General features: G+C 45.8%; 5 protein-coding genes and 1 long non-coding RNA gene across 6 annotated transcripts; 3 read left to right on the top strand and 3 right to left on the bottom strand.

Moving 5' to 3' along the window:
- The first annotated feature begins 430 nt into the window (after nucleotides 1–430).
- Nucleotides 431–5,076, top strand: LOC100825706 (putative disease resistance protein RGA3). The gene is made up of 2 exons (XM_010232922.3): nucleotides 431–4,371; nucleotides 4,683–5,076. The coding sequence occupies exon 1, from the start codon at nucleotides 952–954 to the stop codon at nucleotides 4,342–4,344; it is 3,393 nt and encodes a 1,130-aa protein (XP_010231224.1). The 5' UTR covers nucleotides 431–951; the 3' UTR covers nucleotides 4,345–4,371; nucleotides 4,683–5,076.
- LOC112270953 lies at nucleotides 4,171–6,045 on the bottom strand. Its single transcript, XR_002963646.1, has 3 exons — nucleotides 5,595–6,045; nucleotides 5,218–5,412; nucleotides 4,171–4,308 (listed from the first exon to the last, which is right to left on the bottom strand). It is a non-coding gene; the product is annotated as an uncharacterized LOC112270953 (long non-coding RNA).
- A 1,768-nt stretch (nucleotides 6,046–7,813) lies between these two features.
- Nucleotides 7,814–10,167, top strand: LOC100825399. The gene is made up of 2 exons (XM_003566049.4): nucleotides 7,814–8,491; nucleotides 9,870–10,167. Exons 1-2 carry the CDS (start codon nucleotides 8,031–8,033, stop codon nucleotides 9,946–9,948), a joined length of 540 nt encoding a protein of 179 aa, XP_003566097.1. The 5' UTR covers nucleotides 7,814–8,030; the 3' UTR covers nucleotides 9,949–10,167.
- Nucleotides 10,168–10,653: 486 nt separating this feature from the next.
- LOC100836144 (tubulin beta-5 chain) lies at nucleotides 10,654–14,122 on the bottom strand. The gene is made up of 4 exons (XM_003568154.4): nucleotides 13,965–14,122; nucleotides 12,720–13,120; nucleotides 12,160–12,429; nucleotides 10,654–11,613 (listed from the first exon to the last, which is right to left on the bottom strand). The coding sequence occupies exons 2-4, from the start codon at nucleotides 13,111–13,113 to the stop codon at nucleotides 10,934–10,936; spliced, it is 1,344 nt and encodes a 447-aa protein (XP_003568202.1). The 5' UTR covers nucleotides 13,114–13,120; nucleotides 13,965–14,122; the 3' UTR covers nucleotides 10,654–10,933.
- Nucleotides 14,123–18,548: 4,426 nt separating this feature from the next.
- LOC100835840 (cyclin-B1-5) lies at nucleotides 18,549–21,410 on the top strand. The gene is made up of 9 exons (XM_003568153.4): nucleotides 18,549–18,798; nucleotides 19,238–19,352; nucleotides 19,430–19,520; nucleotides 19,619–19,810; nucleotides 19,908–20,033; nucleotides 20,135–20,383; nucleotides 20,499–20,657; nucleotides 20,777–20,955; nucleotides 21,074–21,410. The coding sequence occupies exons 1-9, from the start codon at nucleotides 18,747–18,749 to the stop codon at nucleotides 21,210–21,212; spliced, it is 1,302 nt and encodes a 433-aa protein (XP_003568201.1). The 5' UTR covers nucleotides 18,549–18,746; the 3' UTR covers nucleotides 21,213–21,410.
- Nucleotides 21,411–22,642: 1,232 nt separating this feature from the next.
- LOC100825092 (UDP-glycosyltransferase 87A2) lies at nucleotides 22,643–24,457 on the bottom strand. Its single transcript, XM_003566048.4, has 2 exons — nucleotides 23,782–24,457; nucleotides 22,643–23,685 (listed from the first exon to the last, which is right to left on the bottom strand). Exons 1-2 carry the CDS (start codon nucleotides 24,320–24,322, stop codon nucleotides 22,805–22,807), a joined length of 1,422 nt encoding a protein of 473 aa, XP_003566096.2. The 5' UTR covers nucleotides 24,323–24,457; the 3' UTR covers nucleotides 22,643–22,804.
- Between the last annotated feature and the right edge of the window lie 246 nt (nucleotides 24,458–24,703).

The following is a 24,703-nucleotide window of genomic DNA, read 5'->3' as shown; positions in this document are numbered from 1 at the left end:
ACAGCTTTTTTTGTGAAAGAAAATGAACAACTGGACGTAAACTTATCACTCTAGCAGCAACTGACGCTTTTCCTCCACCGTTGTGGAAGCGAAATAACAAAGAAAATAACAAGTTGGCTTAACACATGGACATAGTTTAAAAGAAAAGCTCAATAAGGCACATACCTCCAACCATTACACGTGTTAAAGAAGTGGACTAGCACCTGTGTACACCTGATGACTTGGTCTCAGCTCCCCCTAAAAACTCATATTAAGTTCAAGCAGTCATCATTATCTTGCAAATTTTCCATCCAACCGGCCAGACAATGTTGACTAATGATGACAAGAGCAGAAAAGAACGTGCTACGAACAGTATTACACACAACAACCAGCCGTGTGTCTCTTTTCCTTCTGAAGTATATGTTCCCTTCGTTGGTCTTTCCAGGAAGTTGCTGGCATGGGATTCCTTAACTTAGTTCATTTAATAGGGAGGAAAACCTTTTTTTAGATGAATAGGGAAGCAAAACTTGGTACTTAACGGTGAGGAATAGACAACTTCTTCATCTGTTAGCTTGCATGCATAAGACATGAAATAGTTTTCATGCTTCAGTGAATAAAAATCAATGTGAAAAATAAAAAACTCAAGTTACAGAATGTGACAAATCGAGGAGATATTTTTAATTATAAAGCAAGTTGTGCCTTGACGATGTGATGGAATTAAGTACCACGTTTGCAGAAACATTCGGATGAAACTTATTCTGGAAACTGAAAGGAGGGGGCCAAGTGCTTTAATGCAACAGGTCCATGGAAAAAATAGTGACTTCTTCTGAAAATTATATCGTGAGCTTCAACTGGTGGCGAGGACTTCGGAGTCAATGGCAAGAGAAATGATGAAGTGTACCCCCCAAACCTCCTAACTTGTTGTTCCAGACTTCCAATTTGCATCTGGCGGAGACTGTAAACAACCAAACCATGCCGATCGGAGAAGCTCTTCTGTCTGCCTTCATGCAGGCACTCTTGGAGAAAGTGATTGGTGCCGCTTTTGGTGAGTTGAAATTACCTCAAGATGTAGCTGAGGAGCTGGAGAAACTATCCAGCAGTCTGTCGATCATTCAAGCTCATGTTGAAGATGCTGAGGAGAGACAACTGAAGGATAAGGCGGCACGAAGCTGGCTTGCCAAGCTCAAGGATGTCGCATACGAGATGGACGACTTGCTTGATGATTATGCAGCTGAGGCCCTCCGATCCAGACTAGAAGGCCCATCCAACTACAACCACTTGAAGAAGGTTAGGAGCTGTGCATGCTGCTTTTGGTTCAACAGTTGTTTACTTAACCACAAGATATTGCAAGATATCAGGAAGGTCGAGGAGAAGCTCGATAGGCTTGTCAAAGAAAGACAGATTATTGGCCCAAACATGACCAGTGGGATGGACAGGAAAGGGATAAAAGAGAGGCCAGGGACCAGTTCAATAATCGATGACTCAAGCGTGTTCGGAAGAGAAGAAGACAAAGAGATCATTGTGAAGATGTTGCTCGATCAAGAAAACTCCAACCATGCCAAGCTTTCTATTCTTCCCATAGTTGGTATGGGGGGCCTAGGGAAGACGACTCTAACACAGCTTGTCTACAATGATGCAAGAATAAAGGAGCATTTCCAGTTAAGGGTTTGGCTGTGTGTTTCTGAAAATTTTGATGAGATGAAGCTTACCAAGGAAACAATTGAATCAGTTGCCAGTGGGTTTGAATCAGTCACCAGTGGGTTTTCATCGGTCACAACCAATATGAACTTGCTTCAAGAAGACCTCTCAAATAAGCTGAAAGGTAAAAGGTTTCTTCTAGTACTTGATGATGTATGGAATGAGGACCCTGAAAAGTGGGATACATATCGACGTGCTCTACTTACTGGGGCAAAGGGGAGCAGGATCATAGTAACCACAAGGAACAAAAATGTGGGGAAACTAATGGGCGGTATGACTCCATACTATCTAAATCAGTTATCTGACAGTGACTGCTGGTATTTGTTCAGGAGCTATGCCTTTATAGATGGTAACTCCAGTGCACACCCAAATTTGGAAATAATAGGCATGGAAATTGTGAAGAAATTGAAAGGCCTGCCACTGGCAGCAAAGGCAATAGGCAGCTTACTATGTTCCCAGGATACAGAGGAAGATTGGAGAAATGTATCAAGGAGTGAAATATGGGAACTGCCAACGGATAAGAACAATATATTACCAGCCCTGAGACTCAGTTACAATCATTTACCTGCAATACTGAAGAGATGTTTTGCGTTTTGCTCAGTATTCCACAAAGATTATGTGTTTGAGAAAGGCATGTTGGTCCAGATCTGGATGGCCCTTGGGTTCATCCAGCCTCAACGGAAGAAAAGAATGGAAGATATTGGAAGCAGCTATTTCGATGAATTACTAAGCAGATCCTTCTTCCAACATCACAAAGGTGGATATGTGATGCATGACGCTATGCATGACCTAGCACAATCGGTCTCAATCAATGAATGTCTAAGACTAGATGACCCTCCGAACACCAGCAGCCCTGCAGGAGGTGCTAGGCACCTCTCATTCTCGTGTGACAATAGAAGCCAGACTTCACTTGAACCCTTTCTTGGATTTAAGAGAGCACGAACACTTTTACTGCTACGTGGATATAAATCGATAACAGGGTCTATCCCCAGTGATCTGTTCCTCCAATTAAGGTACCTTCATGTGCTCGATTTGAACCGACGAGACATTACTGAGTTGCCAGATTCTATTGGAAGCTTGAAAATGCTTCGATATTTGAATCTATCAGGAACTGGTATAGCAAGGTTGCCTTCATCAATTGGTAGGCTCTTCAGCTTGCAAATACTTAAGTTGCAAAACTGCCATGAATTGGATTACCTCCCAGCAAGCATAACCAATCTTATAAATCTTCGATGCCTAGAAGCAAGAACAGAGTTGATCACAGGTATAGCCAGAATAGGGAAATTAATTTGTCTTCAACAGTTGGAGGAATTTGTGGTCCGTACGGACAAAGGATACAAGATCAGTGAATTGAAGGCAATGAAGGGGATCAGAGGGCATATTTGTATTAGGAATATTGAAAGTGTAGCTAGTGCAGATGAGGCGAGTGAAGCTTTGCTAAGTGATAAGGCATTCATCAATACTCTAGACCTCGTATGGTCCAGTAGCAGGAACTTAACATCAGAAGAAGCAAATCAAGATAAAGAGATACTTGAAGTTCTTCAGCCACATCATGAACTAAACGAGCTAACAATCAAGGCATTTGCAGGCTCCTCTTTACTGAATTGGTTAAATAGTCTTCCTCACTTGCATACTATCCACCTGTCTGATTGCATAAAATGTTCGATTCTACCAGCACTGGGAGAGCTACCTCAACTTAAGTATTTAGACATTGGAGGTTTTCCGTCCATTATTGAAATCAGCGAAGAGTTTTCAGGTACCAGTAAAGTTAAGGGGTTTCCATCACTGAAGGAACTCGTATTTGAAGACATGTCCAATCTCAAAAGGTGGACTTCCATACAAGGTGGTAAGTTTCTTCCGTCCCTTGCAGAACTTGCAATGATTGATTGCCCACAAGTAACAGAACTCCCACCCCTTCCATCAACACTGGTGAAGCTCAAGATTTCTGAAGCAGGGTTCTCTATTCTTCCAGAAATCCATATTCCAAACTCTCAGTTTTCGTCGTCGTTAGCATGCTTACAGATTCATCAGTGCCCAAATCTGACATCCTTACAGGATGGACTGCTCAGCCAACAATTAATGTCTCTCGAGCAATTAACCATCACTCAATGTTCAGACCTAATTCACCTGCCAGTTGAAGGATTCAGATCGCTAACTAAACTTAAGAGTCTTCACATCTATGATTGTCCAAGGTTGGCACCGTCAGGACAGCATAGCTTGCTGCCCTCCATGCTTGAAGACTTGCGCATCAGCTCATGCTCCGATCTTATTAACTCCCTTCTTCAAGAGCTTAATGATCTCTCCTTGCTGAGAAATCTTGCCACTTCTGATTGTGCCAGCCTTCACTCTTTTCCAGTAAAGCTCCCTGCCACTCTGCAAAAATTGGAGATCCTACATTGCAGTAATCTGGGATACTTGCCTGATGGTCTCGAAGAAATTCCGCGTCTAACAAGTATGACCATCTTGAAATGTCCTCTCATACCATGCTTGCCAGCGCGTCTTCCAAAATCATTGAAAGAATTGTACATCAAAGAATGCCCTTTTCTGACAGAGAGTTGCCAAGAAAACAGTGGAAAAGATTGGTGTAAAATTGCACATGTACCAATCATTGAGATTGATGATGATACCACTCTGCCCAACAGGAGCATAAGAAGAAGATTATCATGAATGTTTCACAGCAGTACAACACAAATGGTAAGAACTAAATTTATTTTTCTGCTTCTATTGCCTAAACATGTTTTGTCTACTAACTGTAACTGCATAGTAAAACCAATTCTCTACAAAATATGGTCGCATTAGTTTATAAATAGCAAATTCTATGACTATAATAGTTATATACTTCTCGTAACAAAATATACAGAATGTTGATGAGAATATCTCCATTCTTGGTTATTAAAAGTTAGTGTGGCTCGTTGCATATGCTTATAGAATACAGTTCAATCAAATAAAAGACCCTACAAAAGACTCAAATACTCAATTGCACACTATGTTTTCTCTATTTTCAGATTACCTTGTCTGGATTCTGAATACAATTTAAAGAAGTACACTTCACAGTTTACATCCCTCCTACCATCAGATGACCAATCTAACGTGCAAACTTCAAAGGACTGGAAAACTTAACCAGTACTTTTGAAGAAAGAAATCAGGTAGTTTCAGCAGAGGAAGTGAAAAAAAAAAAGAACCCAACCAACCAGGCACCAGCACCAGTGGCATTGTTTTAAAGAAGAACGACCAAGACAGTCACTCTGTGGCTAGAAGAAGTGAAGAAAACAGTAATTCGGATAGTTACATCTGTCATTTCATTAATTTAGACGAAATGATTGTGTATTTGTGTAACTGCATAATCTTCCAAAATAAATGTAATTCCATGATTTTGAGAAAGCTTTGTTCCTTTTTTTTTGTATTGTATGCCCCTCTCATTCAATACCTAAGACTAGCTATTTTCTAGATCATGTACTACTATCGACTACAGTAACAAACACAATCGAGAGCATATAAGTAATCTAAGGAAACAGGATAATATGGCATTTTGTACAATACCTTGTTTGTCATGCAAAATCATAAATGAAATCTGTGTTGAACCTGACTTTCCCTTCCTGCAAAATTTACAAGCATCGCCGATTCGTCCTATCAAAGTTACTATCTGCACTGCACGGCTAGCCTATAGGCTCCTCTTCTTCCTCGTGAAGAATTGCATTGTGCAAACAGGATTGTCCATTGTAATCAGTTGTGTCACTGTAACTTTCAACAGTTACGTCATTAGTGCTAAATTAGATTGTAATCGTGCCAAGGCAAGTTGAGCAATGAAAACTGCCGCATGCACCTAGTAACATGAGCAGGCAGAACCGCGAAAACCCATGGACAGAAAGCGCTTCAATCTGAAACAAAATTCAGTGAAAATCCAAGTAATTACTTACAGCATGGAAGACGGTGGGGCGCGTTGCAAATCCGTTCTGCTTCCTGATTTGTCCTTCGCCCTGGTCGTCGTCTAGTGCTGATGCGAGCAGGCGGTAGCGCGCGATAGGGCGGCGGGTGGTGCGATCTGTGCAGCGGTGCGGCGGCGCCGGCTAGCGACGGGATGTGCTGATGTGCAGACTGCAAAGCACGGGGAGGTTTTCGTCCAGCCCAGCAATTTTTGGGGATCTGCGAGATGATAAGGCCCAAGTTTTGGCTGCCCCAGTCGATGTCATTATGATCGAGTTTTCAGGCCTGCTAACACCCCTAACTCTAGGGGCCCAGTTTAGTAGATGGCACGTACTGGGCCTGGTTCGAGAAAATGGGTTTGTCTCCTTCCCGGATGTGAACTAAAATTGCAATTGACTCAATATTATGTGCTGCTGCACGCATTTCTAACTAAATGTAATTACTCTCACGGAAAAAAACTAAATGTAATTGAGTGACTGTGAATTTACTATGTGCAGTTGATATATTTTTTCTGATTATTCCATTAATTTATTGTTTTTTATCCGCTACTCATGTCAAATATTTTGAGGGGCGACAAGGATCTCCACATTTTCGATACATTTGGGTTCGGTCTTTGTTTTTCTTTACAAATTTGGTACGCGTTTCTTCGAATATGAAATACCCGAACACCAAATAGACTGAATGTCCAGGCCTACATGTGAGTATGTGTCAATGTAATCCAAAAGATTATGATATATATTGTTAAAAACTTAAGATAGCCTTGTGATAATACGGAACAATGAAAATATCTTGCCAACAATTGCTTTCTTAATATATGATTTATGTACAAAAATTCGCAATCAAAAGTAACAACAAAATTGAATCTAGCTTATTACATAATGACAACGGGTCCTAAATTGGCTGGTCTCGCTCATCAGGGTCGGTGTGGCTGGTGGCTAGCCTGCCAATTCAGTACTTCTCGGAGGAGTATCGAAGCTTATCATCTTGTGGTTTTAAATTTCAAGTGCATGCGTGTCATTTTCTTTATTTCCTGTCGCTTTTCATTGTTCCTTTTGATTGTAATAGTGTAAATACTGCAACAAATTTACGTTGCCCTTTTTTATGGCACAATTTTTTTAATGAGTAACAAGGTTTACGATATAAGGCTGGTCATAGTAATAAGTAACTTAGAGTAGTAACATGCTTATGTTAAGTTACTACCTCCGTAGTGGATAGTAACTTATGTGTGATATATATTGTGTCATTTATTAGCTTTTAGACTCATCTTGTCTTGATTTGTGTGATGTTAGTAACATATTTAGTTACCACCCCACTCTTTTTTTTCATTTATTACCGTGCCACATCACAAAATTGACTAGTTGGCACTTATTACCATCCAAGTTACTCCCACTATAAGTAGCCTGAGTAGTCGCTACTCCTCACCAGGTAGGAGTAAAACCCTGTTCTATGCCCGAGCCCGATCCTCACAAGCGCCTCGATTGATCGGCAACGCGTCAACCCCCAAAACATGCATTACCAACCAACAGAGCAGAAGTTCAAAAGCATGCACTGGCCGCCTGAATTAAATTTCAAACGTACGGCAACACCCCGTTGGTTCTTCTTCTGACGTGCCGCTGCCGTTTTCCAGAGAAACCCGGCACGGTGCATCGCCGAGTCTTGCACGCCGGGCTACAGTCCGTCCCATCCCATCCATGCTTCGTTGGGTGTCAAATCGGCATCGCCTCTGATCTCCGTTTTCGCGAAAACGCGTGCAGCTAGCACAAGAGAGAAAGAGAGGGCCAGAGACTTCCTGCCGCCGTGTTGGCGACTCTCAGTATAAGTACTTGGACGACCATGGCGAACTCACTGAACCGGCCGTACTACGTCTTTAAAGCAAGCCTAGAAGTAAGAACGGTTCCTGGAAACATGGAAGTAAACTCCGGCCCGTTCCGTTAATTAGGTTCCTGATCAAGAACCCGTGAGTCGAGCATTGAGACTTGTGATTTCGACCTGGACGTGCACGTAAAATCAAGACTTGTGATTACTACTAGTCCACGGAGAAGTATCAGGTATCCTTCGTCAGAATCGGCAAACACAGCATTTGCCCATCTTCCGATACCAAACGATCATATATCTTCACATGCAAAGTGAAGAAGAAGAAAAAGGCGACAGCAACCCAACCGAAAAGGATCGAAGCTTCTCCGTGGAAAACTTAACCATGCATGCATGCCTTCGAATCCTAGTAGCCTTCTAGAGTTCTAGACCTCGGGCGCGTGTTTTGTCAGTTCTTGACCCGAAGACATTAAACAGAGAGGCATTAAAGGCAGTGAGTGAGCAACCGGGCGAGCAAAGCACACATCGTCGTCCTCTACTTATATAAGCAACGGCAGCAGCAGCGCATCATATATCGTTGTCTCGAGAAAGCGTCAAAATTAATAAATTAAGCACACATGATGGAGCCGCAGTCGGCGCGGGCGCGGCGGATCGCCAGGAGCAGGGAGGAGATGATGGGTCTCCTTGCTGATTTCTCTGCCGGGGGCGGGGAAGAAGAAGACTCGGACCGCGAGCTCTCCTTCTCCGACCTCGTCGAGGCCATCGGGCAGCCGAGCGCCGCCGCGGACCACGTCTCGAAGGAGGAAAAGGAGGAGGAGGACGTCGTGGCGTCGGCGAAGCGGCAGGCGGCGGCGGCGGCCATGGCGGGGAAAGAGGTCAGGAGGCTGCGGAGACGGCGGAGCAACGGCAGGGGGAGCGGCGGCGGGGACGGCGTGCTGCTCAACTTCTACGTGCCCGGGCTGCTCTCGAGGAGCATGACGGCGCCGCGCTCCGGCCGGGGCGCGCTGCCGACGGCGGCAGCGGCTTCTTCAGGGGCCGGGCATGGCGTGCCGGCGAGGGCTGCCGCCGGCAAATCAAGGTGAGTGTTAAAGTCCTGGTGATTATTAAACCGATCGAGCAGTGGCGTACTGGCGTGGTTAGATTGATGATGTTGCTTTTGCTTCTCCGGGCTCTGTTTGTTCTGTTGGAAAGGTAACTGAAGCTTCAGTTTCACTGGCTAAATGTTCTTGCGTTGTAACGGATAAAACATGTTAGATTGCTCCTGATCTAAAAAACTTTTATATATCAATTGAACTCGCTAGTAATTTTATCTCAGTTTTCATGGAAAACAACATTTGCATTTTAATTATTTATCAGAGTTAATTTTGTGTTAGGAGGTGATACTTTTTTTCCGATAGAGGAGGCAAAGAGGTGACGGACCGCCGTCAACTGTCTCTTTTATAAGAGTAAAGATTATTAATTTTTCAGACCCTAAGCGTCAATGATTTTGTCGATCTGATATCATCTCTAGTAGCTACTCTCTCCGATACATAAAAAGTGTCATCCATTTTGTATCAAGTTATAATTTTGTACTAAGTTGGCGACACTTTTTATGGATCGGAGGAGATAGTAATGAAATCATTAGTTAGTTAGCAGTTTGTAGGCTTTTAGTACAGTAATGTATTACTAGTAATAGTGAAGTAGGAAAACATATGAGTGTGTCGGCCTAGTGTGATTAGCTCCGGTTCTTATTGTTGCAGGATAATCACATTCTCTGAGACTATTATAAGTGCCCGTTGGTCATTATGCTGTACTTTTCCGGAAAAAAATGATGTATTACTACAGAGTACTCATATTCTCATAGTATGGGCACGTTTGGTTTGTGTCCAAATTTGTCTTGCCAAAATTTTAGCAGGCAATACAAATTTGATTTTCATTTGGTTTGTTGCCAATAAATTGGTAGCCAAAAAAATCTAGTCCACCTGCTTCACAATCACTTCACAACATTTGCCAAATATTTAGTCAACTTGAAACCAATGAATTCCTAACCAATATTTTGGCTAGCCAATTATTAGCGAGAATTGGTATGAAAGAATTGTCACGAACCAAACAGTCCCTACATGCCAGTTTTGTCAGAGTTTGTTCCATTGACAATTCCAAGTGCCCCCTCCTTTTGACCGCATGATCCCACTCTTCCAACCTTTTGACTTTCTAGTAGCTCTCAAGTCCAAAAAAAAAAATAACAACACACGGGTCATGACCAGGAACAAAACGAACAACCACAACCACAATCTGACCAACTACACATAGATATATGCAAATGTCTATGCAGCTAGATTCTTTTCTTTGTCACAAACTTTCTGTTGAGACGTCCTTTTTCCGTCAGAAACTAGTACTACCAGCTTGGTGCTTATAAAACTATACAGTCAGATGTTCATATCACTGTGATGTCATCTAACTTGTGTGCAATCTTTCAGGATGCAAGCGCCTCTGGCCATCGGCTGCTGGCCGGCGTTGTGGGGCAGGGGCCGCGACCACCGTAACAAGCCAGTATGAGTCGCCGTTTGTTCATGTACATACAGAGCCAGACAGAGGTGTGCTTCATTGCATACCTTCCTGTGTAGAATAGCTGATTTGAGAGCCTTTTTCTCTCCAACCACCTGTAAATTATCGCTCTCCCTTTCTTTGTTTAGTGTTTGTGTTGGTGGTGCTGATCATGACACTGATCTTTCTTGCAACCGTGACATATCAACCGTCGTAGGCTTTACTCTGTCAGGCCAGTTGAGAGGTGCCAGTGCTACACCTTTTTTGTTGCCAGGCTTCACGTTTCCCATGGCGTACCGCACAAGCGATGTGATGCATAAAAAGGAAAGAAAGGGCGAGCCTGAATCGAAATCTCAACAGCACATGACCTCACCTTGGCTTTCAGTTGGCGATAAATTAGTACAGAATCGGGACCAAGGAAACGTAAACTATTGCTGTCATTCTGAGGTGAATCTCAATCTGGCATGGTGCAGTACTGATTCAACCCATCGTTGTGGCGTACGTTGCGTCGCTGCCCGGAAACGCGGCTGATTTCCCGGTGGGCGGGGCGTCCATTCCAACCACCGATACCAGCCGGCCCCAAAGATCTCTGTGGGTTTGACTCAAAACATAAATTAGCGAGATACTAACATCAAGCGACGCTGACGCTCCATAACATATATCTACGTAAGCATAGCGTATCAGCAGATAAAATTCATAGGCGATATCTTCCAAGACTACTAAGCAAGGGGTTGAAATTTTACGGAGGGTGGCTCGCTGTCACAAAACAAGAAGGCTACTTAAATCTCAATGTTCTTTCACCGTAACACCAGACAAAGGGTCTACTGAAATTAACCGAACACACACAAGCATCAAGTCTACAGTTCCCACGATATGGGCAGTCAAACACACACAGACGGCAGCAGCAGTACACACACACTGGTAGCAGGCAAGCGAGAAGCCATCAGAGAAGATAGCCTCCTGGCCTCCTCGGTCAGACCGGAAGAACGGAGCGCACTCACTCCTCCTCGGCCTGCAGATCCTCATCCTCCTCGTAGTCCTCTTCGTCCTCAGCGGTGGCGTCCTGGTACTGCTGGTACTCCGCGACAAGGTCGTTCATGTTGCTCTCGGCCTCGGTGAACTCCATCTCGTCCATACCCTCACCGGTGTACCAGTGGAGGAAAGCCTTCCTCCTGAACATGGCCGTGAACTGCTCGCTCACCCTCCGGAACATCTCCTGGATGGACGTGGAGTTGCCGATGAAGGTCGACGCCATTGAGAGGCCCCTCGGCGCGATGTCACACACGCTGGACTTCACGTTGTTGGGGATCCACTCCACAAAGTAGGACGAGTTCTTGTTCTGCACGTTGATCATCTGCTCATCGACCTCCTTCGTGCTCATCTTGCCACGGAACATGGCAGAGGCGGTGAGGTAGCGGCCGTGGCGAGGATCAGCAGCACACATCATGTTCTTGGAATCCCACATCTGCTGGGTAAGCTCGGGGACAGTGAGGGACCGGTACTGCTGGGAGCCACGGGAGGTCAATGGGGCGAACCCAACCATAAAGAAGTGGAGACGGGGGAATGGGATAAGGTTCACTGCCAACTTCCGGAGGTCAGAGTTCAGCTGGCCAGGGAACCTCAAGCAACATGTCACTCCACTCATGGTTGCAGAGATCAAATGGTTCAAATCTCCAACTGCAGAAATTAGCATGCATGAGAAGAATGTTATTAGAGGCCAAGCAAACGATAGGCCTTAAAATTGTTTGTTTGGTTTCATGTGATTCAGCCGAAGATAAAATAGTATCCTAGAGTCATGCCATAATACCATATAAACAGTTTGTTGGATTAGCATGTAACCAAGACAGATCTGAAGCATAACAACATACAAATAGTGATCACAAAATAAAGTGCACACAAATTTCTAATAGATGTATCCAGCACTAGGGCTCAACAAGTGTTCCAGACCATGCCCTAATCAAATAATTTGCCAGAACAAGAACACTTTCCAAAAACACAAGTTAAAAAACAAACTAATGACCTAAAACATTTTTCAATCTTTTAGTTAGTCATATTGAGCAGCTGAGCACATGATGTGAAAAATAGCGATTCTGCATTACATATTTGTGCTAAGCATAATACAACAGATATTTACAAAATAGCCAGAATTAAGAAGATTGAATTGGTATCATACTCATAGCCATCTGTAAAACGTAACAATAAGAGGAGGCAAGTTTTGCTTACAGCTGGGAGTGGTCAGCTTGAGAGTCCTGAAACAGATGTCATAAAGGGCCTCATTGTCCAGAACCATGCACTCATCTGCATTCTCAACCAACTGATGGACCGAAAGAGTGGCATTGTAAGGCTCAACAACAGTATCAGATACTTTTGGTGACGGGAAAACAGAGAATGTAAGCATCATGCGGTCTGGGTACTCCTCCCTGATCTTTGATATCAAAAGTGTGCCCATGCCAGATCCAGTACCACCACCAAGAGAGTGGCATACTTGGAAACCTGAAAACATACAAATGTACTTCAAAACAATGATTCTAGTAACCTGAAATATAAATATAGAATCACTGCATAGACACCAGAACAAGAACTTAAACATAAACATTAATTATGCATTTATGCTAAATGGGCACATCAAAGCATTTCAGCGGATGCAAGACTAATGAGTTAGAACTTTAACACAAGATCTGTATATTATGAATTAATAAGTTCTAAAATGCAAACTCAATTCAATAAAACTAAATCATGCCCAAAATATTCTAAGCCATCGCTAACTTAGTAAGTTTAATTACCTTGAAGGCAGTCACAGTTCTCAGCCTCCTTCCTGACAACATCCAGAACAGAATCAATCAGCTCAGCACCCTCAGTGTAATGACCTTTGGCCCAGTTGTTACCAGCACCAGACTGCCCAAACACAAAGTTGTCAGGCCGGAAGATCTGCCCATACGGTCCAGTACGGACACTGTCCATAGTACCGGGCTCAAGATCCATAAGAACAGCACGGGGCACAAAGCGACCGCAGGAGGCCTCATTGTAGTAGACATTGACACGCTCCAGCTGCAGGTCAGAGGTTCCTACATAGCGCCCTGTGGGGTCGATGCCATGCTCATCACACACAACCTCCCAGAACTTGGAACCAATCTGGTTGCCACATTGCCCACCCTGTATGTGGAGGATCTCCCTCATCTTCTCTCTGAAAATCACAAAATGCATAGGATAAGCAACAGTGCAATATGTCCTATAGGGCAGTAAACCTTGCAAAATGATGCATTCAGCTAGATTTACTCAGAATAAAGCAAGATCTGACATGTTTCACTTTCTGAACCAAAGCATAAAGTATGTGTAGAAAATACAAATCATCTGCGGTTGTTATAAACCGAAGATCTCTACGATACTACTTGTAACCTTAGTCTCAGAGCGAGCAATCAAAGCAAGACTTCAAGTGACTAGATGCGGCCACACAGTAATTTCAAACATAGAACGCTGCAACAAAACAAGTGCCTACTAAATTACCACCAGACTAATGCTCCAAAACATGGCTAAACGGAATCTGCCTCCCTAAATGATCCAACGCGGGGATTGAACTAAATTGTATCGCCTCAACAAAATAGGAACCTTGGAGAATCACGGCAAAGAACTCATGCAAGGGCTACATGCTTGCTTTCCGCCAGATTCCCAGAAGCGCACTGCAGATCTGCTGCGTTACGCGCACAAATCTCAAGCCCCGCCCCACCCCCCCCCCCCCCCCCCAAAAAAAAAAAAAAAAACCTAGCAGATCGAAGCACTTGTCACTATAAAAGCACAAATCTACCCACTGCAAAACTGAGCACCAACTGAAACTACCGGATCCACGCATCTCAGAGCCAAAACCACTGGATAGACCCTCAGATCCGCGCACATTTCCTACTTTCTCACCCAAAATAACATCACCTATTTCAAATCATTTGACCCGAAATCCACACGGCAAAGATGCAGATTCACACGAAGCAGTAGATCAGACCGACAGGAACTAGCAGGAGCAAATGCTAGAAAAATACCTTAAATTCGACGAACGGAGGGAGCGCAGGAGGAGGAGGAGGAGAGCGGCGGCGAGAAGAGGTGGGGGGGCGCTGAGCTGAGGGGCGTTTGCGGCCAGGGAGAATTATATATAGCCGTAGGCAGAGGACCACCAGGCAGGGGCTAAATCCGACGGCTAACAAGCGCAGCCTAAACAGCTCATCGCATCGGACGGACGATAAATTCGCTTTTTGAATTTCACCGTGGCGAGCGGACGGAACTGCCCCACGGGGATATTTCGCCCTGCTGGCCGCTCACTGTCGGTGTTACGGCTGCTAGCGAGCTGCTTTACTGGGTGGTTTCCAGACGCAGGTACCGACAGGTGGGGTACGGACTACGCTGGGGCCGCTAGCCGGTGAGCGTGAGGGAGATGTTTGCGGTACGGTGGGAGTAGTTGGGACTGCGAGCACGCTGCTTGCTGCGCTGGGGCTGGGCAGTGGAGGTTGCTCTGCACGGATACAGCTGGTCGGCGGGGGTTCACACTCCAAAGCTGGCCCAGATCGTGTATGTTTTGGTGCTTTATTATTAGGGCGACTATTTTTCACATCAACTTTATTGGGGCGATTTGGTTGACGGTATGGGTACTTGTTACCAGTAGAAGTTAGAATTTCTCTTGGGTGTACCAATGGTCTATGGGGCTGTTAGGTTCGAGACTTATGAGTTCATGATTGCGTTGCAAAAAATTGGTTGCCAAAGTACTCCCTCCATTTCATAAAGGTTGGCGTATTTTGTTTCGTTAAGACAAATCTTTGACCAAAAATTACTGTAAGTTATATGATACGAAACCATGATCATGAGTAAGAATTTTTAAAGACGGATCCATCGATATAAATTTCATGTACGAAAAAACACATATAAATATAGTTTTCATTGGTCAAAGCTTTTTCTTAACGAAACAAAATACGCCAACCTTTGTGGAATGGAGGGAGTATTGGTTAAGGTTTTGATTGTCCATAAAATGGCCAACTTTGGCTACAAAATAAACTATAGTCGGTAGTGAAATGTTGGCTTGCCAAAAAGTTTGTTTTGATTTTAGTCACCATCCAAACATATCCTATATTTAAGTTTAGGATTGGACGATGGAGTTTTGGCTCACTGCAGGAGAGCATGACTGTTTAAGAAAACAGTAGTTGTGTTGAGCATAAGTTTCCTGTTTGTAGTAGAAAATAGTTCGATCTTCACACCAGTTGAAAAATATCCCCAACGATCCATGATTAGCCATTTGAAATAAAGAAAACCGCATTGGAGAGTGCATAAAAAGGAGAGAATGTGTTGTGTAAATTGATGTTGATCTTGTTGGGCTGGCTCAAATGCAGTACAAGCTTGAGATGCACTCAGGTACTACTACAACCTTGTGTTTTATCAAGTCAAGACCGAATAAAGCTTGGTTAGACCAGAACTTGACTTGATAAAACACAATGTACATAGTTAGAGTCTTAGAGGACATGTTGAGCTCCATGCATGGAGCAACACTTCTATATCAAAATAACACTGGATCGAACTATGACGCATATGGACGTGTGCAGAATCTGTAGGTTTAACAACAACTCTCGCAGACCAATTTGCGATCAATGAAGCGATGGTGTTTGAATTTTGAATTCCCGGAATGTACCATGCTTGCCTTGACAAAGCTAACTGACTGACGAGGCAGAGGCCGAGAATTGTTTGAACATTTTTTTAAATCGTGCATATCTTCATCTCTAGGTTACCATTGTTGGCGTGGTGACTATCAATCTTCTATATTTATTCACAAGCCATCACAAAGTAACTTTCTTCAGCGAGAAAACCATGAGAATTCTATTGTGGTATTGCATATAAAAATATACACCATTTTGGAATAAGTAGTGATGGTGCTATTGAGTTTGACGTGGGGCATGTACTCCATTGCGCAGTCGTTCCAAAGGCATCGCTATTTTTCCCATGTATTTGCTTAGTTGGTCCTTCGTCGTGCTTTCAGTACAGCACCTCCCTTTTCCCATTTTTTGTCAGAAAAAATTGGAGCTGAAGGTTACATTTGTATAAGCATGGATCTAAGACACATGAGAAAACAAGACAATCCATGGCTTCAAAATCGCCAAATCCGTTCCCTCCCCTTTGTTTCTTCGCTTGAGTTAAATTCACGCAATGTTTCGAGTGGGAGCAGCTAATTTGCCAGGTTCCTTTAAATGGCGCACACTATGTGGTTAAAGAGATTCCAACAATACATAGTTAAAGAGACATGTGTTATGGATAGTTGGACCTCCCGAACAAAACAATGCATGGCTCGCATCTCTGGGTGACATCCAACGATGGGAGAAAGTGGAGCAGCGGCTCCATGGTGTTGTCAGTTATATTATCACACTCAAGTAACATTATCGTGTATAAAAATATCATAAGCTTGATAAAGGCTTGAACTTGACCCGATTAAAAATATCGTAAGCTTGATAAAGGCTTGAACTTGACCCAATTAAGATAGCATGGGATCCGTAAGGTTTCGGTAAGATTGAGCCAAGCTCTTCAAAGTCATCCAAAGAGCCTTATTGGGTTAAAAGAACATGAAGGCTCGAGCTGAGCTCAATGTTTTATCCTCGTTTGGTCTAATGACTCGTGCATGGATCATAGTCATCAATCGTAGAGTTGTTATACTTCAGAGTCAGCAAGTACATGCTGCTCCTCGCTCATGATCATCTTATCATGTCATTCACGCTTTCCCTGACTTGCAAGACCGTAGGGTGCACAATGGTTCAACCCAACGATGTCTTCCGCCGGGCAACCGAGACGATTCTCGCCAGGCATGCAACTTCTGGAATCATGCACACCTCTTCAAAAAACCACGTACATGTAATAAGTTGAGCAACGTTCATAGCACACGACTTTACTTGGGCCTAGCACAAGAAGTATCACTACTTGCACCAAACAAGAACGTCGTGGCAGTTGAACGACTATCAAACCAACGAGGCAAAATCATGCATCTCTCCTCACCCAAGCTGGCTACTGTGCCATGATTCTTTTGCTCGATCCGGCCTCCGACACAGCCTTTGGCCACCATCTTTTTGACTACTCTATCCTAGCTTCTTGGAGAAGAAAAACCACATGCGGCTTCTCCGGGAAACTGGAAGAGAACGGCTTCTCGAAGAAGCTCGTATTGAAAGCTGAAAAAAAAATCGTTCACACCTTGGCCATGCTACTACCACAAAGGAAAGAAAAACAACAAAAACAGAGTGCCACGGCAGGAAACATAGGGTACGTTTGCTTTATGCCCCATCACACCTTGCCAAAAATTTGGTACTACCAAATCAAAGGCATGACCAAAAATTTGGTGAGCAACAGTTGTTTGTTTTGTAACCATTGTATGTACCAATTATTTGGCAAAATGTTTAGGTCTCCATTTGGTTTGCAGCCAAGGTAAACAATTCCACCCAAGGAGACCGCAGAACCAGCACCTTAATTAGGAGAGGCAAGAAGCAGAATTGGTGTCAACTAATGTATATTTTCTGCTTATGACTCTATTTCAACTTGAAATTGCCTTCTCATATTCCATGATTGGAGTATCATGGCAACATTTCTTCCTAAGCACTCTAAGCAGACGTTCTCCCGCATCCCAACTGCTATCTTAGCCACATCCATCAAGGACCACGGACGGAAGCAAACTTAGACAATTACCTCTTCACAACGCCAGGAGCAAGAAGGCCAGGAACAAGACACATCCATAAATTTGGATTTCCATAGCTAGATCACTGGAATTTCACACGTTCTTCTCCAACTCCATGACAATTGTTGTGCTGATTTCTTCAAATCCGGTGAGGTAAGGATCAATTCCTTATAACTATACGCTCAAGAACACTTGATCTATGTTTCCCCCCAACTGATTTTGAATTTGGGTATTCTCAGCGTCACTTTACTAGACCACGACCACCGGCAACCACTGCCGCCATTGCGCTGGTCGTCTGATGCACCGCCGGACAAGCTGATACCCACGTCATCTTCCTAGAGATCCCCTTGTTCCATTTTTGCGTTTGCCCGCCACCGAGGACAACCCGAACGCCTGCAACCACCTCCATCGTTGAGAGGAAGACGAACAGTAAAGAGAAGGATTTGGCCGCCAATTCGTGGGCGCAGGATTTCAACGCCTTCGGCTCGCCCTGAAGTTAGCGAGAAATACGCGGGCACAGGCAGGCTGGGTCGGACGTGCCAAATTATTGGCATCTATCCAAACGGCCGCCTAAATTCGTGGGAGTGCCAAATTTTTGACGAGGCCAGTATTGGCTGGAAACCAAACGGGCCCGTAGTCCAGCTTCGGACCCAGTGACCAGTCTTTCGAGATGGAATTTTGTACCCTGTCCCCGCACGATCTTTTCACCGCGTGTAGTAATTACTGCCTATATCCAGCCCGGTCAGATCCACGGTAACTTTCCATGAATAACAAGCAGACGGCATAAACGCCCCAACGGCTAGTTTCTTCCCCATCCCCCGCCGCCTCAATCCCAGCCGTCCGATCGCCCCCGTCCGGACCGTTAACGCCCCCGATCCCGCCCTGCCTCCCGACCGTTGGACCCGCCCGCTCGAAATAAAGCTCCAGCCCCCCTCGCCTCGCTCCTCTCGTCATCGAGCCCCCGGCACCTCCAAAGCCAAATCCAACCCACCGAGCAAGAACCAAGTAGTAGGGGAGAGGAATCGGTGGAGGAGGAGAGGAGATCTCGCTTCTCTGCTTCTTCGCGTTCTGCAAGCAAGAGTTCGCCGGAGCAGCTAGCGGAGGTGGTGGAGAAAGTCCCTGAGGCGGTACCATGGCGACCAGGCATCAGAACGCGGCTGCCGCTCCGCAGCCGGCCAACAGAGGTGAGCGATGCGGATATTTCTCTTCTCATCTCTTCTCGGGGTTCTGGCCGCGATTCGTGCGAATCGCTCGCTCTGGTCTCTTGGCGAGGCGGGATTTCATTCTGGTTTCTTGGCGGGGAGGGATTTGGTGGCCGGGCCGCTGGTGGGGAACCTTGTGGGGATAGGATCATGAGACTCACGATCTTCTTGATCCGTTCGATGTTCTTGGGGATGGGTCTGGGTTTGGAGTTCTCGATCTGTTCGATTCTTCTGCTTTCGTCCGGTTCTTGGAGAAAGCTTGGGTTTCGGTCGAGTTCTTGATCTGTTCCTCGCCTGTTCGATTCGAACCATTCACCAAGAACGGATTTTTGATGTTGTGCAGGGTTCTTCCTATGCAAGCCTTTGATCTTTCTCGGCCCTTATCGATCTTTTAATCTTGTTTCTCTTTGGCAATCGTCAGGTGCTGCAGTTCCAGCGGCAAAGCAGAAGGCCGCCGCCGCCGGCCGCCCTGAAGCAAGGAACCGGCGCGCGCTTGGAGATATTGGCAATTTGGTTCATCCCCAGGCCCTGGACTGGTAAGTAGGAGAAATCCTTGTTGAGCTGTTCCTCTATTCCATTCCAATTCTGAATCCCGTCTTCTTCTCTGTGACAGCCTGAAGGAGGGAATCAACCGCCCCATCACTAGGAGCTTTGGCGCGCAGCTCTTGAAGAATGCCCAGGCCAATGGCGCCGTAGCAAACAAGGTATGGCTCCTCAGATCTTGAACCTTCATAGCATCAGTTGCTGGTCGTTTCAGTTTCTTGATGATTGATTGATTCCAAATTGCTGTGACGGTTTGCAGGTTGCCATAGCTCCTGCTCGTCAAGCAGCGGCGCCTAAGCCGGCCAAGAAGGCCCCTGCCAAGGCCAAGATCACCACCATCCCCGATCAGGCCAAGAAGCCGTCAGAGGCAGTGGCCAGCAGCTCTGCCCAAAAGGCTTCCAGGAAAAAGGTCGTGGACACGCTCACCAAAGTGCTTACAGCTCGTTCAAAGGTGTGTGAACCGATCCATCAGATACTTGTGTGCTTTACCTTTAGTTCTGCTCGTTTCGCCGTCCTGATCTCTGCCTGCCTGTTCTTGTCAATGGCAGGTCGCCTGTGGCCTTACTGGGAGACCCAAAGAACCCGTGGAGGACATCGACGAGCTTGACAAGAACAATGAGCTTGCTGTGGTGGACTACATTGAAGACATTTACAAATTCTACATGACCGCCCAGGTATAAACTACAAGCTTCTTTTCAGCATGATCCTTAAAGGGATTCCAGCAAATTGTTCTGAAGGTGTTCAGCAAATGATGGTTTCTGTGGGCGTATTGCAGCACGAGAGCCGTCCTGTCGAGTACATGGGGAATCAGCCCGAGATCAACCCGAAGATGAGGGCGATCCTCGCGGACTGGATCGTAGAAGTCACCCACAAATTTGAGCTGATGCCCGAGACTCTGTACCTGACAATTTACATCGTAGACATGTTCCTCTCGGTGCAGCAGGTGCCTCGACGGGAGCTGCAGCTCGTCGGGGTGGCAGCGATGCTGATCGCCTGCAAATATGAAGAAATCTGGGCTCCTGAGGTAGGCAAGCCAAATGGCTTCGAAAGCCTCATACCTTTCTGCTCATTTCTATAGCAGCTCGTGTCTGTGAACGAACTCTGAACTGAACTGGTGCTTTGTGTTCATTGTGCTGCAGGTTAACGATTTCATCTCTATCTCGGACAACGCGTACTCAAGGCCGCAAATACTTGGGATGGAGAAGAGCATCCTGAACAAGATGGCCTGGAACCTCACTGTTCCCACGCCTTACGTCTTCCTAGTCCGGTTCGTCAAGGCCGCCGGAAACGACAAGGAGGTAAGGCATTGATCCCTGATCCCTGTTCCTCTGTGCAGTAGTAGCATGTCCGACGTGACATGGATGGAATTGCCCCGGGGCTGAACCTTCTTCTCTTTTGTGTGTCTTGTGAAATGCAGCTTGAGCACATGGTGTTCTTCTTCGCGGAGATGGCGCTGAAGGAGTACAACATGGTCTCCCTGTGTCCGTCGTTGGTGGCCGCCTCCGCTGTCTACGCGGCTCGCTGCACCCTGAAGAAGAGCCCCATCTGGACAGGGACGCTCGAGCACCATACTACCTTCAACGAGACACAGCTATTGTAAGCCAAGGCCCCTTCACTCCACCCCTCGATCGAATCTGCTGTCCTTAACTTGAGTAAGAGCTGGTTGAACTTGAATCTGCTGACTTACAGAAACCTGTCTGTGAATTGATTTCAGGGAGCCTGCAAAGGTGCTTGTGAACGCGCACGCCGCTGCTCCTGAGAGCAAGCTGAGGGCAATCTACAAGAAATACGCCACTGAGCAATTTGGGCGTGTGGCTCTGCACCCACCAGCAGTTGCTGCTCAGGGCGTTTAGGATCTACAGCTTGTGCCTTTTGTTTGAGATTCAAGACAGCTTGATTTCAGGGCGTTATATGTTTTCTTTTTCGTCTTTTGGTTTACTCCTGGTGTCATGAGTAAAATGCTATTCTGCTACATTGATACACTTATGGTGTATTATAGCTATTCATGAGTATCGATTGAAATGAAATTATTCTTTTAAATATGTTTGTCACTTTCCTGTGTTCTGAATTCAAACAGTAAGAATTCTAGTTTTTTGGTCCTCGAAAATATATCGTGTTACCAGTCTGAAAGAAAAATAATAATTGAGATATGTAGAAGAAACATTGTTCTGAGTGTACTAGAAAAATCTGCCATAAAAACAAAAGGTATGTTCTGAATTCTGATGGGACCGAAGTGATTGCTGCTAAAATTGGTGTTACCTGTCTGAAATAAAAATCTCCAGTTTATGTTTTCCTTTTTGTGTTTGGTTTACTACTCCTGTTGTTATCACTCCTGCTATGCTGCTACTTTGATAAGTATGAATTGAAACGAAACTATTCTTTTAAATGTGTTCTGAATTTCAGTTTCATGTGCTCTGAAATTCTAACGTGGTTGTGTTGTGCCTGCAAGAAACAGGACTGAAGTGTTATTTCCAACAGTAAGAAGACTGAGATTTCAGTCTAAGGGCATGTTGCTGCGCCTTTCTCATAGTGGGCATGGCATCTGTCTTTTGGTTTACTCCTGTTGTCATGAGTAAAATGCTATTCTGCTACATTTGATACACTTATGGTGTATTATAGCTATTCATAAGTATGAATTGGAATGAAAGTATTCTTTTAAATGTGTTCACCATTTCCTGGCAATTCACTTTCGTGTGTTCTTAATCTGATGGTTGTCTTTTCTACATAAACCTTGCTTGTCAGTTTACCTGTAAGAACCGGACTGAATGGTTTTCCAAGGTAGTGACTGCTGATAAAAAATTCTGAAAGAAAAATTAGATTGCGATATGTACAAGAAACATTCTTCTTATTATTTATCTACAGGTTTTTATGTAGAAACATTCTTCTGAGTGTTTCTGAATGCAGGGTACTAGTAGCAGCGATACAGCAAACAAACTGAGTTCTGAATACATGCTACTTTGATACTAAACGTTATGGTGTGTTATAACTCTTAAATGCGTTCTGAATTTCAGTGTCATGTGTTCTGAATTCTAATGGTTGTGTCGTGTCTGTAAGAACAGGACTGAAGAAGACTGAGTTTTCAGTGATGGCATCTGTCTGAAAGCAAAAGAAAAAAGATTAGTTGGACAGCGAAAGTACAGGGGTATATATAAACATTCTTCTGAACAATCTGCACCAACGGGTTCACTTAATTCCTTTTCCTCTCTCGTCTTAGAAATATTGGGGGGCAATGCAGTAGCAGCAGCTAAGTCCAACGAATTTGAGGTTGTTCCTTTTCCTCCTCTTTCAAAGAAACGAATGAGTTCATTTTAAAATATGTGACTGAACACATACCCTTTCAATAATTGAGTTCATTTAGAAATACACTTGCAGCCAACCGGAATTCAAATACATTGCAGAAGGACACTACTAAGTTTGTTTCAGAAATCTAGTCCCTAGGAACAATTCACCTCTTGGACGGTGAAATGAAATCGATAAAAGCCATGATATCTCTATATGAGGAACCACCCTCTTCAGCCGTGGTACGAGAAGCCTCTTCCAGCAGCGAAGCTCTCCTCCTCACGCCCTCGGCGTCGCCGGAATTCATCATCAGCTTCTTCACGGCTTCAGCGATTTCATCTCTTCCGATGACGCTGTCGGCCCGGACCTTCTCCTTGAGGCTGTATCCAACCTTCCACACATCGACGATAAGCCGGCTATTGATCGGCTGGTCCAGTACTATGGGAAGAGTCAGCATTGGCACGCCGGCATACAGCGCCTCCAGCATCGAGTTCATGCCGCAATGGGTGAGGAACCCGCCAACAGAAGGGTGGCACAGGACCTTGAGCTGATCAGACCACGGAACGACCATGCCGTCGCTCCCCTGGATCAAACCCTCCACGCGGGAGCATGCGTCCCGGAGCACCCACATGAACCTGACCTTGCTCTGTGCCAGGCCATAGGCGATCTCGTCGAGCTGAGCTGGCGACACCGAGAGGAAGCTGCCTAGTGAGACATACAACACCGAGTTCACCGGCTGTGCATCCAGCCAAGCCATGTAGCTTTCCTTCTCTGTATTGGCATTGTGTTCTTGCAGTGCCATGAAGGGGATGCAGGGGCCGACGGAGAACACGGGGCAGGGAAGCTCTTGCCTGAGAGAGTCAATGGCGTCGCTCTCGATCTCATAGAAGGATGTGAAGATGACACACTGTGCTTTTCTCACCTCAACGTATGCTTCAAGGATTGAGTTCAACGCCGCCTTGTTGGAGTGCGAGGGCTCAAGGTCGGCCAGCCTGATCGATTTCAGCCCAGGAATGTAGTTCTCAATCAAACAAGGACCAACGCCATCTGCATAACAAGATGGAAGGAGTCAAGGAGTAATCACTAGCATGCAGATTTAACAACAATCTAAGCTAAAGAAGAACACTTAGAACAGTATATTACCGGCGATGTCGGCGCCGTCCAGCGGGGGAGAAGCGCTGCCGCCGGCAGCTTGGGGCAGGCGGTGGAAGTGGTACTGCACGGAGAACATGGCGGCGCTGAGCGGCGAGAGGACGCAGACCGGGATGCGGCGGCGGTTGCCGACGCGCACGGCCCAGGGCACGAAGGTGTCGGCGACGATGGCCGCGGGGGCGCCGCCCTGGGCCTGGAGCCCGTCGAGGAGGCGCACGAAGGGGGCCTCCATCTTGGTGTAGACGGCCTCGACGAACCCGGCCCAGTCGGCGGCGCGGCCGTGCTCGGAGGGGATGACGTTGGGGATGGCCGCGAGCCGGACGGCCCGCGGCAGCGGGGCCGGGCCGCCCGCGGTGAGAAGGCCCAGCCACTCCTCCGTGACGACGACCGTGGCGGAAACGCCGTCGCGGGCCGCGGCCAGAAGGCGGCACAGGTTCAGCATCGCGTTCACGTGGCCGCGGCCCGGGTACGGCACGCACACCAGGTGGCATTGGCACGGCGGCGGCGGCGGCGGAGCGGCCATGGAGCCCATTTGCTAATGCTCGGCCGGTGGCTCGGAAGTGGCGCTACACGCAAGCAAGAAGAGACAGAGAGCTGCGCGGTCCGTGAACTTGTCACTGGACTCCGCCTGCTCCCATTGGAGCGGTAGTCTCGTGGAGTGGTGCTGCCTGTGATGCTGTCTCGAGATTCGCGGTTCGTGACTCGAGTTGGAATCTTATTTTTTTGATTGGCCGAGGAGGAATATTTGGGGCGCTGTAGAGAGGCCGAGGGAAATGTGTTCTTGCTGGGCTGCAGCTTCCAAGTGCTCGCCCATGCTAGAGCCCAAGATCCGAGGCTGGCCTAAGAGCATTTCCAGCATCTTACCTAAAATCGGTTTCCTAAAACTGGTTTTAGGGAATAGGAGAGAGAATAT

Source organism: Brachypodium distachyon, chromosome 2 (genome assembly GCF_000005505.3).
Source record: "Brachypodium distachyon strain Bd21 chromosome 2, Brachypodium_distachyon_v3.0, whole genome shotgun sequence".
Classification (NCBI taxonomy): Eukaryota; Viridiplantae; Streptophyta; class Magnoliopsida; order Poales; family Poaceae; genus Brachypodium; species Brachypodium distachyon.
Note: the sequence above shows the minus strand (reverse complement) of the source record. Positions and strands in the feature narration are given on the sequence as shown.

What these genes read in the sequence shown, in the direction of transcription:
- LOC100825706 (XM_010232922.3), top strand. Translation starts at nt 952, where the DNA reads ATGCCGATCGGAGAAGCTCTTCTGTCTGCCTTCATGCAGGCACTCTTG.
- LOC100825399 (XM_003566049.4), top strand. Translation starts at nt 8,031, where the DNA reads ATGATGGAGCCGCAGTCGGCGCGGGCGCGGCGGATCGCCAGGAGCAGG. An exon ending in GCTGCCGCCGGCAAATCAAG is followed by an intron (nt 8,492 to 9,869) that starts GTGAGTGTTAAA and finishes GCAATCTTTCAG; the next exon opens with GATGCAAGCGCCTCTGGCCA.
- LOC100836144 (XM_003568154.4), bottom strand. Translation starts at nt 13,113, where the DNA reads ATGAGGGAGATCCTCCACATACAGGGTGGGCAATGTGGCAACCAGATT. An exon ending in GAACTGTGACTGCCTTCAAG is followed by an intron (nt 12,430 to 12,719) that starts GTAATTAAACTT and finishes GTATGTTTTCAG; the next exon opens with GTTTCCAAGTATGCCACTCT. An exon ending in CAAGCTGACCACTCCCAGCT is followed by an intron (nt 11,614 to 12,159) that starts GTAAGCAAAACT and finishes TAATTTCTGCAG; the next exon opens with TTGGAGATTTGAACCATTTG.
- LOC100835840 (XM_003568153.4), top strand. Translation starts at nt 18,747, where the DNA reads ATGGCGACCAGGCATCAGAACGCGGCTGCCGCTCCGCAGCCGGCCAAC. An exon ending in ATGGCGCCGTAGCAAACAAG is followed by an intron (nt 19,521 to 19,618) that starts GTATGGCTCCTC and finishes GACGGTTTGCAG; the next exon opens with GTTGCCATAGCTCCTGCTCG. An exon ending in AAGAAATCTGGGCTCCTGAG is followed by an intron (nt 20,384 to 20,498) that starts GTAGGCAAGCCA and finishes ATTGTGCTGCAG; the next exon opens with GTTAACGATTTCATCTCTAT.
- LOC100825092 (XM_003566048.4), bottom strand. Translation starts at nt 24,322, where the DNA reads ATGGGCTCCATGGCCGCTCCGCCGCCGCCGCCGCCGTGCCAATGCCAC. An exon ending in GGACGGCGCCGACATCGCCG is followed by an intron (nt 23,686 to 23,781) that starts GTAATATACTGT and finishes CTTGTTATGCAG; the next exon opens with ATGGCGTTGGTCCTTGTTTG.